The 19,383-nt window shown below is 41.2% G+C and overlaps 2 protein-coding genes across 2 annotated transcripts; one reads left to right on the forward strand and one right to left on the reverse strand.

Moving 5' to 3' along the window:
- Positions 1–212: 212 nt before the first annotated feature.
- LOC149869388 (fatty acid-binding protein, adipocyte-like) lies at positions 213–4,021 on the reverse strand. Its single transcript, XM_090037346.1, has 4 exons — positions 3,866–4,021; positions 2,452–2,624; positions 2,159–2,260; positions 213–448 (listed from the first exon to the last, which is right to left on the reverse strand). Exons 1-4 carry the CDS (start codon positions 3,936–3,938, stop codon positions 392–394), a joined length of 405 nt encoding a protein of 134 aa, XP_089893472.1. The 5' UTR covers positions 3,939–4,021; the 3' UTR covers positions 213–391.
- Positions 4,022–6,094: 2,073 nt separating this feature from the next.
- LOC149869389 (myelin P2 protein-like) lies at positions 6,095–13,965 on the forward strand (the record flags this gene model as incomplete). Its single annotated transcript, XM_090037701.1, has 5 exons — positions 6,095–6,171; positions 7,266–7,469; positions 7,641–7,740; positions 8,012–8,062; positions 13,888–13,965. Coding segments are annotated over 5 exons (510 nt in total), but the record flags the coding sequence as incomplete, so codon positions are not given.
- Positions 13,966–19,383: the final 5,418 nt, after the last annotated feature.

A 19,383-nucleotide genomic window follows, 5' to 3' on the forward strand; every position in this document is an offset into this window, starting at 1 on the left:
CAGCTCTGTTAAGGGAACAGAAGACACAAGTTTGGGTTTGTACTTTGACAGTAAATGACTCAACCGGTTTCCAGTCCAGTTGTTCAGCAGTGAGGTGGACCCGTGTTTCGATACCATACACTGCCAAGTTGAACTCCTCCCACTCTTCTGCGAGACCCATTCTGCAGCTTAGACCATACTGGACAAACTCCAAGATACTTTTTCCAAACAGCTGAATTATTTTTTTTTTATTATTATTATTATTATTATTATTCTAAAAGCACAGCAGTTACAATAATCTATTTTATTTGGAGTAGATCTGTAAACCAGTTTGAAAAGCAGCCAATTTGTGGAGCTTTGCTCCTTAAAAACAACTTGGTACTCCACAACTGGTGTGAAGATGGTTGGGAGTTCATGAAGAAACCTTCTCATAAACCCTGGTGCTGGTAACATGGTTCATGGAACACTCCTAGAAGGAAGACATATTGAAGTTATTAGACAAATTGGTGAAAAATTGAGAGGCCTCGTACTAGGATTTAGATAAGCGCTTTTCTGTTCGCTTCAAGCAATTACTAGCTAAATGCCATTTAAGAGATGCATGCTTTATTCTTCAGAGTTCCAAGTACAGGATCAAGGAAAGAGGCTAAAGAGGGACACAAAAATCTAGGTCAAGCCCTTCTATCAAGACAGTCTCCTTATATAAAACTCCCCTCTAACAATTTTCTTAAAAAGGCTCCAGTGATGGATCTCTCAGTATCCTTTGGCAGCTTCTTTTTGTGTTTTCACTCCTTACATTTCACCCCTTGTGTACTTGACACCCAGCCTAGATCTTCTGTTAAGGGCGGCAGATTTCCTGTTCCTTCTCCAGTCTCTTTATTTGCATCCTTTGCATGCCAGAAGATTATTTGGACAGCAAGGGGCAGGGGTGATAAGGGAGAAGAAGGAACTGCTGTTGTTTCCAACCCAGTCAACTTTTCCAGACTAAAAAGGCAATTCCATCAGCTTTTCCTCATAATTTTTTATTCTTACTACAGTTTAAATGTTCCCATTTGTCATCTTTTTAAGTGCGGTTCCCAAAATTGGACATTATTAATGCTGATGCTTCAGCTACAGTCCACAGTCTCCTGTGTGTCGCCATAAACCTTTTAGTACCTTTCAGAACAGGTTTTTCCTCTCTCCCCTGCCCAGCCTATTCACAGAATTAGTTTTTTAGCTTTTGGTGCACAGGTTGCAGTAGGCTGACTTACAATAGAAGTTGCCAGTACATTTTTAATTCTAGTGCTGGATTTAGAGTTACCAAAAACTTTTATTTTCTAGCAGGGAATTAAAAGAAAAACAAAACAAACAAAAAATCAAAGGAAAACTGCAGAGAATCACTATCACAATCACAAGCCAGTGACAAATCATGCATCACCAATAGTCAGCTTATTATAATGCTGAATCATGAAGCAAACTTGCAAATCATTGCAACATTAGGCTAGCCCTGTGGTGAAAGTGATTCTGAGGGTATTGTGGGAAGCCATCCTGGCTTTACAGCACTATTAGAGACTGTCAGTTCTAATGAATTCTTGTGTCAAAATTTTGACTATCTTTAGAGCAGTGAGGGACCAGCCACACCAAGACCCTTGTCCTGTTCAGTTCCCCCCCTTCCATGTTAGTTTGAGGTACAGTATAAGTCACAAAACACTGCATTTTTCCATGGAACAATGTAGTATTGGAAATTGTTGTTAACACACCCCTTCTTCCCTTTCTCTCCTAACAGGGATACCTCCCATGTTCATGTTACACGTGGACATTCCAGCTTCTCATAATTTTAGTAAAGAATTAAATTGAGTACCATTTTTCACTCCAATATGAACATTGTTGCTTCGTTGAAACCCAGGGGGGAGGAAAAGAGTTTTATTCTCTGCCCAAGTTTAGAAAGTTTAACTTGGTCCCAATGTAGACCAAGGGAAGGTCAAGTGCTAGGGATTTCACCATGTATGAAAAATTGCTTTCTTTGCCCATTCTTTTTACAAGATGAATGCAAACATCTTTGAAAATTTTCCAGTGCCAACAGGGCTGAGTTCTGAGTTACCTCTTACTTTATTGGAGGCCAGGGTTTCCTTCTCCCTGCCCTCCAGCATTAGTAATCCAATGACAGTTTACCATGTCATGCTACAAATAGTAGCAGACTCACCACCAGTAAGTTTCCATCAACCAGTTTTCTCTTTATTGTGGTCTCCTTTCCATCCCATTTCTGTAACTGCTTCAGCGTGCCACCCTCTAGTGTTACGATACTCTGCAGAAACAAATAAGATGCCCCTTTTTATCCAGGATCCTACAGGCAAAAAAGATTTGCATACAAGTCCCACAGTAACTTAACACAGTTGACTAGGTACATTTTTAACTTTGCAAGGCACTTGTGATGCTAACCTGAAGTGAGATTCAAATCATCTCTCATCCCATAGTCTTAGAAATACTTGCACTTACCCTGACTCTTCTGTCATCTGCTGTGGTTTCCTCAAACTCTTCACCCAGCCTGAAGGAAATCTCTGTATTTTTGAAGGTGCTCTCTGTTTTGATAGTTATCACATCCCCATTGATGCTTATGATTACATTTGGTTTGGCTACACCTGCCATTTTCCTGGTAGCAAATCCAACACCTGTAAATTGGACAGGACACCAAGTTAATTACTTCCTTCCAAAGCATCCTCTTACCTAGTATAACATTTCCATCAATGAATGGGGCAGAGGTCAGAAATTACATTTCCACCCAAAAACTGCTTCTCAGAAGCAGTCATTAAACAATTGACTGTCAGGGAGAGTCCCAAACCAATCTGTGCGGTATGAGGTCAGGATATTATGTGCACTACTATTAACAATAGCAAAGCACTTTTCTAAAGCCTAGTAGGAGACTAATACAGAGGGCTCAGACATTTGTTTGCATATGCCAAAAACCCTGATAGCTACAGTCAGTTTCACCAAGTTATACTATATTCATGGCATGATTAATATGTAAGCACCAGAGCTTTTCAAAAGCTATCCAACACAAATAGGTCTGTAGTATGTATCCTAACAGTTTGAACTGGTGAAGAGAAGCCAGCAATATGTGCCCCCCCCCATGAAAATATAAGGTAAACTTTGAGAGTCTCACTAAGAGTATTAACACTGAGTCTCACTTCAAAGTTTTACCTCACCCTGCATACAAAAGCCTGATTTGTTAGTTTGTTTTGAGTTGCTAACTAACTGCATTCAGTCGGTAAGCATACTTTTAAACCATTTTACCTGGAGTTTGTAACTTTAAAGAAACATATTACCCATCTCATTCACAGCTCTCTAGAAGCCATGCAATTAATGATGACAATACACACCAGCCAGCCACTCTCAAGTCTGAATGGAGTTTCCTGTATTTTGGTAAGTAAGAGAACCACAAGGTCCAGTACTCCAGTATCAGCATTAAGATGTTTAATAACAGTGCTGTCTCTTTTCCAGAGTGCAAAGCTGAGGTCCTATCCTATTTGACTATAGAGACATTGGAGATACAAAAGGTAGGCAGAAAGTATGTTCTGCTTCCCCCCCCCAGCAAAAATAAAATAAAAGAGCATGAGCTAGTGTTTCTAGGTGGGAGGCATATCTAAAAGCTACAGTTCAACAGTTTCTTCCAGTCCATTTCTTCCGACAGCACAAAAGCCTGACCTCGCTAAGCAGGCAGTTACATTTCCCACAAGCTTCATAGTTTAAGACAGTCCAATTAAGTTGGCGTAGTAGACAAAACCTCCTTAATAAGCTGTACAGCAAAGTTCTAAATCAGGGAGAGGATAACTGGAGTAAAGTGCACACTCAACATTCCTCATCTAAGGAGCTCCGAATAAAGCCAAATGTAACCCCAAATAACATTTCTCACCCAGCTCTCTCATGTAGTCCTCAAAGTTCTCACTGGAAAGGAGTTTCCATGTTCCCACAAGGTGCTCACACATTCTGCTAAGCAAGCTGGGGTGGGTACTCCCCCCAAAAGAGAAAATCAATTGACAGGAGAGTGGTATGAAGTGAAACACGTCCGTCAGTTTAAAAAGGAGGTCTAGCCATGTCATCCTCTGGGTTGACCAATGGTGAGACAGCTCCAGTTAACTAGGGTTTTGCTTTTTTCCCCCCTTCTCAGTAGGTCAGAATGCTATTATTCATTTATCCTCACTGGCACAAAGATCACGGTCTTGTTAGTGTTTCATTGTTTTGTCATTCAAAAATATTCTGCATTGGAAGAAAATTAATTGAACAGCTTTGTGCTCAGGAAGGTTTTCAGCCACAGAGAATTATTCTCTTTCCTCTCCCTCCTGTTGTATTTCTCTTCTCTTTATTGAACAAACATAGTTAGAGTCTTGGATTTAAAGGTCAGAATGGACCTTTATAATCATTTAGTTTGACCTCCTGCAAAACTGAAGTCACTGAGTTCATAAAGAATATCTAGACTCCATGGAAGAAATGAATTTTGATGAGAGAGAAGAGAGGGTGTCTAGTGCACTGGGGAGACAGGAGGGGTACAGGTCTAGAGGGACTTCCCTAATGAGACACTCCCCCTTTGAAGCCAGTACTGCCTGGGTGCATTTGTTAGCAGATCTTTGTTCTAAGGAAGACTGGCTATGGGAAATAGTGGTTTTCTTAGGTGGAAATGGAATGTAGCTCCATTCACTGGGTAATTTCTGCATCTCTAGGGGGGTTGCTGAGGGATCATCAGGGATACAGGTTATGGATATTCCATTTCCCATGGAAAAACAGAAAAACATAGATTTCCTCTTTTACCTGAGAAAAATGCAAACTTTTCATTTTAATAGAGAAACACATGGATTTTGCACTTTTGCAAAGACCTGTCTGCAGGCTGGCAGTTTCAGCCAGCAAGCGGCTGGAGGGAGTGGGAGGAGGGCAGTCAGGCAGGGAGCACCATGTGCATGTATATGGTATCCCACAGGTAAGTCTGGGGGCAAAGGGAGAGTTAAGGTTCCATAGGAAGGGAGGCAGTGAGTTGGGAAGGGCTGGGGCTGCTGCCCAGCTAGGCAGTGCCTGGGGTATGGGGCTCAGGGCTGGAATGCATAGCCACAGAGCCCTGGCAGGGAGCAGGATGGGGGCCACTGGCAACTTGTCCAGGGGGCAGGGGGTGTACGGCTGGCTCCCTGCCACTGTGCACACTCCTGGGGGGCCTCCCAGATCCCTGCATGGGACAGGGGCAGGCTGCTTGCTGCAGGCTCAGGCTCCCCACCCTGCTGCCTCAGCCTCCCAGCCCAGGCTCCATGACTACCAGCAGCTACACAGAACCTGGACCAGCTGCAGCCAGGAGGCTACAAACAGCTGCTGCCTCCTTGCTCCTCGCCCCGTTGTCTCCCGGCCCCGGGAAGGCAGCAGGTGCTGGCACTGCACCCGTTGCGGCCTGGGGCTGGGAGGCAGCAGCTGTTTGTAGCTTCCCGGCTGTAGCCAGCCATGGTGCCTAGGCTGCTCCCAGCAGGGCTTGCAGCCTCCCAGTCACCTGCCGGGAGCAGCCGGGCTCCCAGCTGGCAGCAGCTACCCAGAACCGAGGCTGGCTGCAGCTGGGAGGCTGCAAACAGCCACTACCCCCCAGCCCTGGCACATGCTGAGGAAAAAGGCCTCAGTGCCATGCTTGGCATGCATGCCAGAGGTTGCCAACCCCTGATTTAGACAATGGTTCCAAATGTTACCAGTGGGAAAGCTGGTTGCTGTAGAGCCAGCATAGCAATAGAAGATAAGCAGCATGTGACTCCAGGTATACTGGTGGTGAGCACTGGCTTTATAAAAAAGAATTTTAAGAAATATTATGATTACTTGAGGCAATTGCATTCTTGAACTAGTAACTGTGCCTTAAAGACTTTGCTGCCATTATCTGGGGAGGGTGACTTGTCTGTTTTAAGAGAAGCTAAGTTTTCAGTTTTACTGTATATCCTGGCTTTGGGTTTGGCATACAAGAAATACAATTGAAAGTCTGAGTACTTGATGTCTTTTCTGATTGGCCTTCTCTGAGAGTCACATGTTCAGGTCATCTTTCAAAGGAAATTTTCAAGGGCTTTGCAGTTTGTGCTGTTTGTCTAGTCTTCTTTTGAGAACTGCTTGCTCTGTGACTCCTCTGTGATTCCTGAATCATGTGTATGTAGGCACTTGGAAGCTCAGCTCCAGTGAAAAACTTGATGACTATATGAAAGAATTGGAGTGAGACATGCTAAATGTGTGTGTCAGGGAAAGGGCTGCAAAAGATATGCTTCAGATGAACTTTGTTCCTACATTTAGTAATATTGCCCTTGGGGAGCTCTGTGCTTTGTTCCTTATTTTGAAGTGGATGCAAGTCAAAACTATATATGGAAATGGGAGAAAGGCTCTGTGATGTAAGCATCTATCTGTAGCCCTTCAACTACTTCTGATGAGGACCTGGATAGCTGTTTCTGGGTTAAAGTTGGCTTTGCAAGATGAAAGAGCCAGGATGATATATCAGTATCCAGTGTGCTTGTTTGTGGTTAAAGTGTATTAAATACAGTAAGAGTTGACTTTCTGAGGGGTTTTTTTATGAACTAGTTTAGAGCTTATTTTGCTAACAGAACTGATTACATAGGGGCTGTGGAGTCTTTAAACTCTGGAATTTAACAGCTGGTGAGATTAAGCAGTTGAATGAGGTGTTTAAGTAGAAGTCTTGACTAGATGACCTCCTGAGGTCCCTTATAGCCTTTTTTCATATATTTAATTTAGAAAAATACAATGCTTGGACAAAGAATTCACCCTGCCTCTCTGGAGAGCTGAGTTACAGTAGTTATTCTGTATTCAAGACTTGCCCACAAAATGAATGTTCAAAGGTGCCAATTCATATCCCATGTAGCTTTTAATCTAAATCTAGAGGAAATAGAGCTCCTTTTTAAACTAGTTGTAAACTAATAAACAAGCCTTTTTCTGTTTTGACATACAAATAGTTTGCATGTGAAAACTACTCCCTGATGCAAAACTTCCATTATAGTTTGGGAACTAGAACCCTGGTTCTAGACTTCACCTCCATAAGGAAGAATGACTTGTGCTTTTTCTGTGCCTTCTCCTATACCACTTCTCTCCAAGAGATAATGCACTTGTAATGCTGCTCTTACTTTCTAATATTTCATAGAAATCCCTGTTTCCCCTGAAACAGGGTGTAAATAACATAGTAACAAGCCTCTGGAGAAGAGATCTGAGGTAAAGAAGAGACCAACCCTACTTTTCCTCTTTTCAATGAATCGTGACCTAGACACAAATAAGAATAAAATGTAAAATCTTGCCTGACATAGAGGTGTGGGTTTAGCCACCAGAAGACTAGGCAGCCTGACAAAACCCAGTGTGACCATCAACACTGATGGAGATGTGATAACTAACAAGACAAAGAGCACTTTCGAAAATACTGAGATTTCCTTCAAAGCGGGAGAAGAGTTTGAGGAAACCATAGTGGATAATAGAAAAGCCACGGAAAGGATTTTGGGAGGGGAGGGGAAGAGGTGGAGGTTAAAGTGATGTTCGCTATACTACAACAACCACCACCACTACCACTACCATCAGTCCTTCCTATTCTCCCCTGCCCAGCAAACTGGAAGCTGTTAGTTGGTTGAATTGCTTCTAATCTAGAAAAAGTGGGTTCAGCACCTTAATTTACTTGGTCTCTTGTAGAGTCTTGTGACCTTGGATGAGGGCTCATTGATTCAGGTGCAAAAGTGGGATGGAAAAGAGACTACAATGAAAAGGAAAATAATAGATGGGAAAGTGGTGATGGTGAGTTCTTTCTTGATATTAGGTCACTAAAACAAATGGGTCTTCAGTAACCTTTTTAGCATTCCTCATCTAGCAAAGACCAATAGCAACTTTTCTGTAATCGGAAGGAAAATGTCAGTGGTGAAGAAAGATCTAATACTGAAGTTGCAATGTTGCTAGAGACCATTTTGAAGCCCTTTGTGGCAATATTCATCAATCCGTATATGGAAATATTTCTCGATTTGTCTTGTGATAACCCTTCTCCTCCTCTTTCTCTTCCTCTTTCTCTTAGGAATGTACCATGAACAATATCAGCTGCACTACAATATATGTATATGAAACAGTGAGAGGCTAATTCCTACATACTGACCTGGAAGCTTCCCCTGAGAGAGCTCTGTGCGATCTTCTGTTCTCTCAAGCCTATCTCAAAATAGTATATTCAAGTAACTTATTAAGCTCTGAAACACTGAACAGTGAAGTCTGTACACATTCTATGGATTTCTTGCTTACAAAATCATAAAATGGTGATATGGCTACCTCTTTTTAAACTGAGGAATAACTCAATACAATATTTCTTTTCCAATTTAGGAAAGAATTAGTGGAAGTTTCTTCCTCCCTCATCCTTCCATAATGCTCTAATCTTCTTCCTAAAAGTTCTGCCCAACTTCTGAGAGGGTATAACAATGAAGCTTTTATCTTGAACATGAACAGGTTCCCCAAGTCGGTTCCTGTAATAGTGTCACTTCTATCCATTAAAATGAAATAACTCTGGCATGGTACCCTCTTGTTATTGTCTGCATAGGTGTAAATGACCAACATGCAGGCAAGGCAAGGCAAGGATCACAGGGTCTTTGAAATGCTGTAGCTTCCTCTGTACAAATTGGTTTGGGGGTATGGAGCTGTGCTTCATGTACCAGTCACTTGCTATAGATAAGAAAGGAAAACTGCAACAGGGGTGCCTCTTATTAAGATTCCATCCCTGAAAAAATAAGAGCTCTCCTGCCATAAAAAGAAAGAAAGGTGGTAAAGAAAACAAGAGCATTGTCCCCAGTCCTTTATAGCAGTATGTTTTGAAGCTAGCGTCTAATCTTTCCTCTTGAACAGTGGTTCTCAATCTCTTTAGACCCAAGGCACCCCTCAGAAAAAGTCGGGTCCTAGTTTTCACTCCAGTTTTGACTACGGAAAAACAGTAGGAGAATTGTCTCTTGGAAAGACTGACAGGCACAATACTTTTAACACTATGGATTTCTATTTGAGATCTCTGGGTTACCTAGTGAATCATGTCTGCCTGCCTTGCAGTGATTACATTGTCTGGCACCCCGTAGCACCCTTGAACTTATCTCCAGGCACCTCAGGATGCTGCATCACCCTGGTTGAGAATCATTGCTCTAGAAGGAAGTTTTACTCTAGCACCCCCTTTCTCCTCCCAAAGTTTGGTAGGCCTCTTCTTTCCTGCAGTATTTATAAAGTGAAGGGAGATGCTACCTGGATTCTTCTGCCTTGTAGAACAAAGGCTATAATAGTTGGGCAACATGCCCATTCAAATGTACTTTGCACGCACATGTACTTCATTCCTGATACTTGAGGCAGGATGATAGAGTCCCTGCAAGCCAAGAAAAGGGAGGATTTAGGGCATCTTGGAAACATGCTGATTTAGCATGTCTCACTACTCCTACCCATGGTCAATATAATATTGTGCTCCTACTGGTGCAAAGCAGTATTTATGGAACATGCACCCAGCAGCTCATCTGGAGGTGTGTGTGTGGCGGGGGGGCGGTGAGTAAAATGGTGCTCCTGTATCCGCTGGTTTTTTTTTCTCACAACAGGCTCAGCCCTTGCCCCAGTAGCATATCTGGGGAGGGGAGAACAGCCTCCTAGGGGTGATTTCCAGGGAGCTCATGGCATGGGGCTCCTGTGCTGGATTCTCTCTCCCTCTCTGCCATTGCTGCTCAAGCTGTCTGCACAGGGAAGGCAGCAGCAGTTGTTTTCCCTGTGCCGAGAACCCAGGAAGGTAAGACTTTCCTTCCTTTTCCCCTCCTTCCCACCTGTTCTACAGCAGGTGGCATATGCCCTCCCCCTGGCGTGGGAACTGAATGACCTCACTATGCCTCTTTAGATAAGCTATGTTTAAAAACTTTAGTGTGTGTAGTGGGGAAAGTGGGATGAAAGGGAGATTCTTATTCTCTCATTTCTAGAATTATTATGGGGTCTGATCCTAATGGTCTCACTTGTCTTCTTGCTCTGGGGGCTTGCTGGCTGCAAAGAACAGTGTATAAGGTATTACATCTGTTGAGTGAAGATGGCAATATCTGGCTCATAATTTGGATCTGACTGCTGATGTTGGTTACTACTGCTAACTGAACCAGGGTACCCTTGGATAAAAGAAATAAGTAGTACTGATCCCAAGAAACCCAAACATGGGTTTGTAGTATTTGTCCACAGCCCGGTACAGACTCTGAGTTGGGGAGGGAGCACCTGTGCTAGCAACTGCACCTTCAAATATTAGGGTGATGGAATGCAGTTATGTGATTTTACTTACAAAATCTCTGTTCCTGTGTCATGATCTGAAGCTGTGAATCAAAGCCCGTCCTCCCAAATGTGTGTAGGCACTAGTGTCGCTTTATAAAAACCTGACTGGTATAGATCAGTAAGATGCATAATCATTCAGCAAGTTGTATTGACCTCTTGCCTTGAGCAGAATTTAGTGCTTTAGCATTGCCGCAGTGGGGTGGGAATGAAATTCAGGAAAATTATCTCCAATGTGGCCTAATTCAAGGACACTTCAAAGTGATGCTCTAGTTAGAATGACATGATTGTATTAGTCAGGGCAGTGGACTGTGACTTGGGTTCCAGTCCCAGATCTGCCACTTGCTGCCTAAGAGTAGTACAGAGGTTGTCCAACTGGCAGCCCTATAGGCCATGTGTGATGCCCCTGTCTGGCCATAATATTATTATGGTGCTATGGTGGTCAGGGGCTTTAGGCTTCTCCTCTCTCTTCCGGCTTCTGCTTCCTGCTGTGGTCCTGGGGCAGAGTGGGACAGTGGAATGGTGGTCATGGAGGAGTCTTTGCTGCCCATGCTTTGCATGCAGCCATTACGTGCAGGCAGGAGCGGAACAAGGCTGTCCAGGCTGCATACGTGACTGGCAGCAGAGCCAGGGTGCATGCAGTGAGGTGCGGAAGAGGGCTGCTCATACAGCAAAGGAGACCCCAGGAGGACCACCACTGCAGCACACAGCCCATGGGACATGTGACTCCCTTCCCTCCAGAAGTTGGACAGCTCTAAGTTAGAGAAATAACCTTAATAAGCAATTCTAAAAATTTAGGTTGGGCCACCTGATTTATAAAGCCTGACACTAACTGTGCATCATTAGCTTCAGCACTGAACCAGTGGAACAGACATCTCTATTGTTTAAATGATCTGCTGTATCCTTTCTCTTCCTCCATCACTCTGCAAGTGCCTTTGGGTTTCACCGGGACAATCTCTTTTGAAAAATCTTGAGATTTGCTACTGGTTCTCAATATTCCCCTATCTGTCTTTGCACCAAATCAGGAAAGCAGTAGTTCTTGTCTTCTGGTTTACTGGTGTAGTGTTTTCAAACTGTTATCCCAGCTTGAAGGAGTGTGTGGTGTTTTCTGGTGGATGTTCTCCTTTGATTTAGACCCACGCTGATGTTCGCATTGGAATTATCTGAGCAGTCCTTTTTCCTATGCTGCTTTATTGCAAAGGACTGTTTAATGTTTCATTGTACTCTCGAAACCAATTTACGTTCCTATTGTCTTCAATGGGTTTTCGATCAGGTCCATCATAAGAAACCAACATTTACATTTCTCTACATCCTTCCTTTCTAATGTTTTGACACTTCAGTAGAGAACCACAGTTTTCTTACTTGAGAGCCCTAAGGAGAATGTAGTTCAGCAAGCATATTTTTAAACCTTGTGAATATTTCCACAGCTATTCATTTAAAAAAAACCCACATTGTTTTCTGAAGCAAACTGCTTGCAAAAAAAGATACAAAAAGATAATAAATGTAGTTCCAGTAGTGCAATGTCTGCAAGTGTCTCAGAAGTAGCCACATGTTGGTTATTATCACTGCAGTTAATGAAGAGAAGTTGTCAAAATAAATGCTGATTAAAAAAAGAGTAAAATGAGACAGCTAGAAAATAAAGAGCTTGAACTGGCAACTACTTTGTTTTAAGGAGTATTAATGAGTGACCATTAATGCACTCTCTCTTGCTCTCATTCAGTTACTTTCTCTCTCTCTCTCTCTCTCTCTGGTGCTCTCTCACACGCATGCAGACACAAACGCACATGCACATATGCATGTATCTGCACATATGTCTGAGTGATACAGGAGCTACCATATTTATTTATTTGGGAAACTTAAAAGTCTGGTTTGTAAATTGACTGGAATAGTAGGAAGTGGATTATATCATTGGAATTATGTAACTTTTTACCTTGCACAAGTTCATTTTTGTCTTTTCCACATGTACACTACTCATTTCAATTCTTCATTTTAATATGTCCTCCTATTCTAAAAATATACTTTAGTATATAAATATACTATTATAAAAATACTTTGTATTTAGTGACCAAGTTTGGGGCTATCAATTTCCAGGGCATATACTGTATGTATCTCCTTTCAGTATTGTGGTAAAATAAATAGAAACAAAACCTTTGTGTCTACTATCTCTTCTTTGTTTTGCCCTTATATCATCTGTTGCTTGTTCCTCCTCTGTGCTACATAGTCAATACATATTTAAATAAAAGTTGTCAAGGTTTAGCTGTCTAAACAACAGTATTTCATCCCAGTAGATGTGGATATTCATGTTGATGCAGAAATCTCCTTTATCTGATCTCTAGCTTGGAGCCTGCAAACTCATTTCCAGTGAAAATTATGAGGAATATATACAACAATCAGGTGAGAAATGACATCTTGACAGGAGGCTAGAACTGTCCAGTCCAGATGACATTCTGAATCTGCACTTTGCTCTGGGCTATGCATATTTTTCTTCATAGGCTTCACTTTGTAGGTCACTAGGATTTCATGGGGAAATTAAGCTGTATTGTAACAACCCTTACCATGACTTTTAAAGTCAAGGGGCAGGGGGTTTGACTTGATGATCTTCTGAGGTCCCTTCCAACCCTAGTGTCCATGAATCTATGAAAAAATGTGCCTTACATTTAGGTTTAGATATACTTTTGGGTCAGTCTTATTTATTATGACCAAGGTCCTTCCACTGAAAATGTTCTACCTCAAGTACCCTAGAAATCTAAACAGTGACCATTACTGGTAGCAAATACAAGAACTTACACAGTGCCCTCTTTTTCATTTCTAGGAGCTTTGCCGAGAGGAAAATAGGCAGGTTAACCAAAGCCCCAAAAACAGTCAGTCTGGATGGGGATGCAGTGACCACTATGCAAGCAGATGATGATATAAGGGCAAGCAACAGATGACACAAGCAACAGATGATATAAGGGCAAAACAAAGAAGAGATAGTAGACACAAAGGTTTTGTTCCCCCGAGTCACTGTTTCCCCGAGCACCGCCAGGAGTGACAAGGAATAACGGTCACAAGCTGGCAGAGGGTAGGTTTAGGTTAGATATCAGGAGGCGCTACTTCACAGTCAGGACGGCTAGGATCTGGAACCAGCTTCCAAGAGAAGTGGTGCTGGCCCCTATCCTGGGGGTCTTTAAGGGGAGGTTAGATGAACATCTTGCTGGGGTCGTCTGACCCCAGTATTCTTTCCTGCCATGGCAGGGGGTCGGACTAGATGATCTGCTCAGGTCCCTTCTGACCCTAGAAACTATGAAACTATGAAACTATAACAGAGAGAGCCTTTAAAATTACAAAAATCTTCAAACTGGGACAAGAGTTTGAGAAAATTGCTCAAATAAGAAAAATCAAGGCAAGGTCTTTAAAGTTATCTCTAGGAAGGGCCCAAATCTATTAGACTGGGGATGAATAGCATTTTTTATTTTGATGCTAGAATCTACATCTGAATTATGATTAGAACAAAACGTGTCTTTTTATAAGCAAATTGATATTGAGAAGGAACTCCTGCAGATGACAGGAATAATGTGGGGTGTATTAATTTCAGAGTAAGTTTCTTCCATGTTTTGTATAACTCAGAACAGTTTTTTGCATTTTTTCTGTGCCTTTCTGCAGAGCAGAAAAGCAATCAATGGCTCAAGAACTCATAGGGAGAAATGGGATGAAGTGACCATAATGAAGAGAAAACTGTGAAGACAGCATTAGTGAGTTTATTACCACTATATCATCACTAAGTGTTGAAAAGATTCAGCCTGTATCTGAAAAGTTCAGTTCTACTTGTATGATGTATTCAAATCTGAATTTAAAAAAGACTAAATGAACAGTTTAGGAAATAACTTCCTCAAACATTTGAGGCAGGAGCAAATGCAGATTATGTGTTAGTACTAAGGCCAGCAAGGTTCTTTGGGTAGATGTGATATCTTTATTAAACAACTAAGTAGCTGGGAAAAAAAGTTCTTAGCAAGCTTTTGGGCGCAGTCACCCTTTGTCAGGCATAGGACGTCTCTTCTAGTCTGAGACTCCGAGGAATTAGGACTGATACCCTGTAAAATTCAGATGAGCTCCATCTTCCTGCAGTAAATTAGCATGAAGCTAACTGCTGCCCCCATGTGTTCTTGCTGAAGGAAATTTAAAGGCAAAAAACACAGATGTGTCTGTCATTATATTTTGGGATTATTTTACAAGCTGTTGTTTTACTGAACTAAAATAGTTGTGTTAAATTCAGTGCACCCCACTTCTGGGGGGTTGTTTATTTCATTTAAAAGTGCCTTCAATAGATTTAACATCATCTAATACTGAGTCAAGTCCCTCTGGTTCCTCACTTCTAGTTGGTTAAAGAGTGACTTACTCTGTTTGCTTTAAAGGAAATAGCTCTTCTCCCTCCAGTATTCACATCCTGTTTTACCAGAAGTGGATCAGCAATGAATTAATTCCATGGTCTTGAAAAGGATGGGTTACACACTTCCCCATTTTGAATATCAATGTACATTTTCTTAAGTCAGCTTTAAATAACAGGCCAAGCATTAAGCCTGAACTCTGCAAGACATGTATAGTTAGTAGCTCCAGGTCCAAGGCCTCTAAGTGTTGGGGCATCCTCAGGCACTCAAGTTTCTGTAGAATTTTACACTGCCACACACTTGTCCCTTGTTATAAAGGAAAGAGGGGACAATGACGTGTCCCTGTACTCCAGTGACCCCTACTGAATGACTGGGAGCTTGGTGCCATAGCAGCCTGATGTGGGTCAAAGCCTAACTTCCACTAGGCATCATACCAGCACCCAGGGACCTTAAGATAAATGAAGCATGAAGGGGACTTAAAATTATCTTATTTCCTGGCACCCTTACCCTACTAAAATCTTATGACAAAGCCAGTTGAACTGGACCTGAAGTTGTGGCCATTCAAACAAGTCAAAATTCCTGATAGGTTACTAGCAGCACTAAATGTTTAAAAGTCAACATTGTTTCATTGCTGATCATGTTAGCAGAAATGTCTCACTAAAAGCTTTTCACACAAACCCATGCGGCCTCACACATCACCTCAGGTGTCTCCTTTTCCTCTGAGAGTTTCTCCAGTGAAGCTATGTCATGGCAATATAAATATGTGCAGGGTATTGGAAACCAAAAATGGGGATGGGGAGTGTAAAGTAAATATAAATATGTTATATGAACATCTGCTGTTTTATGAACTATGCCACTCAAGCAATATTGAACTGTAAAGTAATTTCAGATCTATAAAATACAACTGCTATACATGGTAGATTTTATTACTGTTAATTTACAACTATTTTATTTTTAAATTCAAAGCAGATACTTTCTAATTTTCAGCTTGCTACACCAAGGAGCTACACAATTCAGGGCAGTTACAGAATAAGTTATGTCCCCCTTGCCATAGGGCATCGAGGTCTCAGTGATCCCAGCTTGGTGGGTTGCCTGCTTTGAGCCTCTCCTTATACTCAATTTTCACTGTTTCAAGTATATCTCAGGTTTTTTCAGTTTATTGTCATTGGTTCTAAAAACAGACCTAACATTTTACCAAAATCCACTGTCCTGACATCCTAACTTAGACATGTCACTTAGACCCTAATCAGAAATACCACTGGCTTGCCAAGGCACAGGCACACCTATTTATGCCTCTGGAGTACCCCTTCATAAAAATGCTTTTAATGTCCTTACACAATACTTGATGGTTTCTCAAATCAAGCAAATGAGAACCAGGAGCAACAGACTGAACAGAACCTTATGAACAGAGGTTAACCATGAGAGATTGTTCCTGAAGCTAGCTGAAGAACCACTGTTAAGAACTGAATATTAAATCTTACTAGTCTAATCACAGTCATTTCTTTTGGTCCTTTGACTACTTTTTGTTCTTCTACAAAAGTGCTGGAAAGACTGCAAGGTTATTTTTTTGTGCAACTTTGCAGGGTGATGGGTGGAAGGAGATTTTATTTTATTTTTGCTTCCATTCTATCTTGCAGTTTTTCACAGTCCTGTTTCCAAAATCATAGGAAACTCACCATTGACTGTAATAATTTACCCACTCCATTTTGCTATGAAACTACTGGGTCAGTAATTAACACCAGCTTTCCCATTTAGTTTTTTACTATGAATGACATCTACTTCATCAGTCTGAGTGCTGCATCACCAGAGTCTGTGTGTCCATGTGTGCACTACTTCACCAGTTTGTGCACATGAGTGCTACTTTCCCAGTCTGTGTGCATGTGTGTGCTCCTTTACCAGAGTGTGTGTGTGTGTGTGTGTGTGTGTGTGTGTGTGTGTGTGTGTGTGTGTGTGTGAGAAAGTATGCCTCCGCATTAGCCTGGAATTTGGCTGCTGGTAGTCAACTTCATTTAGTGATGCTTACCATTCCATAAAACTAGATTTGTACCACTGTCTTTTATTATACTGTAGGGAAACAGGAACAATGTTGAATAAAATATTTTGCCCTGGCACACATAACATTGTTGCTTATTTTCAATCACAGGACTTCTGCTGGTCCAGCTGACATAGCATATAATTAAGTATATTAATTATACTTAATACAATATACTTATATGTACTAAGTATATAATTAAGACAAAACAAATTCCAGATGAACTGGAGTGACTCAGTTGTGTTTGATATACCTCCAAGAAGTCCTGAGAGGAAACACAACTGTAAACCACCTTCACGTTTGCCTGATCCTAGGGCCATCAAGTACCCACCCCATCCTTAGCACAAGCTAGAGCTTGCTGAAGTCTGCTTGTTCTTGCATAGACTTCCAGAGGACTTGAATGTGCAATCTGGTAACCAGCCAGCCACAGGGGCTTTCTGGCTATATTTCTAATGCTATAGAATGCTTTAGAACTTAGTACAGGTTTTCTCAGACAGCAGCACTTTGATAACTGTCATTCTCGGACCATTATTCTCTGAAAATGGGATGCTAAAATTCTTATTTATTAATGTATTGATGTAGCTAATAAGTGCCTCTAAGAAGTTATGCTGTAAGACTAATAATATCAAGCTTTTATACAGTTCTCATTTCAGCAGTTTTCAGAAGACTTTACAAAGGAAGTTAGTATCATTCTCCCCATTTAATAGATGGAGAAACTGAGGCACAGACCATGGAAGTGATTGCTTGAGGTTACCCAACACAATGTTAGCATAGTCAAAAATAAAATCTTTGTCTTCTGAGTACCGATCAAGTATTCTATCCACTAAGCCTTGCTGCCTCTATAATGAGAAACATAATTCTTCACTATGACACTTACAAATAATGATTGATACCAGGGTGTTCAAGGCAATTCTGTATGCTAGAAGTGGGGAGATGGCAATCTGAATAGTGACCATTGTTTTGAGACATCCTAATACCCTCCATGGACTATACAGCGATTTGGGCCAGACTGCAAGGAAATAACGGGAAGCTGTGTTGAATCTTATTGTGCGTCTCTGGTAGAGTCAGAAATATGCTTTGATGAGAGTGATGATTCAGGAGGAGATCAAGATTCTAGATTTCAACAAATAATAAAAACAGAAGGCAAATAGATCATAGATATTTATAATGTTTTCAGAGACAGAACAAGCAGTCCAGGAAGGATTGAGGGGAGGTGGAAATGGAAATAGCTTCAAAGGCAAGGAAAAGAGTGCAGAGTACAGATAAAGCCTATGGTGTAGCTAGAGATAAGGCAGCTAATAGGAAAAAGAAGTTTTGGGATGAGACAAATACAAAAAAAGGACAGTGAAAGAGTATAGGAAAGCACTTGCCTATCAGTCATCATTAGCTAGTGAGCCTATTCAATAATTATGGTACTGAGCAATTGTAAAAAAAGAATGCAGGTATGTTATGAAATCAAAGCCCCAGAGGGGCAGAGGGATGTTGAGTATAACTGGTATTTTTGTTTGTTTGTTTTAAAATTCTCTTGAATTTGTTTTAATTGATTCTGAGGTTATGTCAGTCTGTTCTGAAGTCACATTTCCGGCTTTGGTTCTCACAGGGACCAGAGTAGTCAGTCAGCCAACTCAGCAAGAATATCGCTGCAGCCCACTTAGCAGCCTTACAGGTTCTCTGGTGGTCCGCAGGTGGTAGGGAGGAATGTTGCTGACTATGTCTTCCTACAAAAGGTAAGCAAGATGATGGGTGTAATGAATGGCCCTGGCAGGCTCAGACAATCTAATTCATCAAAGAAAAGGACAGCAAAAAAGGCAGAAAGATGTTCAGTGTTAATACTGATATGGCAGTGAGGAGATAAAGTTAAATCTCCTTAAGACTTCTCCATTTTCATCAAAAACTTCAATCCACAATATTTAAGGACTAAGCAGAAATAGCATATATGTGCTTCCAGCTCTAGATGCAAGATTGGTATATAGCACAGCAGCATGCCTTAATACCCTCAGTTCATCAACCCGTCCCAAACTCTGACAATGACAAAGGTAAAAAAAGAGATGCTCAAATGAATTGAAGAATTATGAATAAAAAAACAAAAGCAAAACTAGATTTTAATCCACAAATTCTGGAAGAAATCCAGAATAATGTTTGACAGCAATACTGACAAAAGAACAAAAGTCCATTTCTATGGTAAGATAGTTCATGGAGACAAATGTGCTAAATTTAGAAAGGCAGTACCATGATACAGGAAGCAGTAAACCAATGAACCGTACTTCATTATCTTGTAAATTAATTGGAAGAATAATTAGAGGTAAAGCTGTAAAAGCCATAGCTGAATGTGATGGGAAAAAACCCAGATGCTTTTGAAAAGGAAATGTGAGAGTATCAATTAAGTAGCTAGAGACAAGAGTTGACTTGTCCTTCAAGGTGGGGGAGGAGAAAGAAAAAGCTTTTGATCAAGTGACTATTGACAACAGTATTTGGTCTTATGAGCATTTATAATTGTTAGAGGGGGGATACTCAATTATCTAGGCTGTAGGAATATTACAAGTGGAGTTCCCTGAGGGTTTTAAGATGGTCATTAACATATTTAATAATCCTGAAGAGGGCTTTAGTAATGCAGCAAGTTATACCACCACTTTACAAGTTACTTAGATGAGTTTTGATTAAGACGAGTAGCTAACTCATTAGTTTCCCACAGAACCAGGCATATGAGCATCATAAAGGCAGGCAAATTTCAATGTCAATTAC

This window comes from Crocodylus siamensis, chromosome 3 (assembly GCF_052110815.1).
Source record: "Crocodylus siamensis isolate JL-2025a chromosome 3, ASM5211081v1, whole genome shotgun sequence".
Taxonomy (NCBI): Eukaryota; Metazoa; Chordata; order Crocodylia; family Crocodylidae; genus Crocodylus; species Crocodylus siamensis.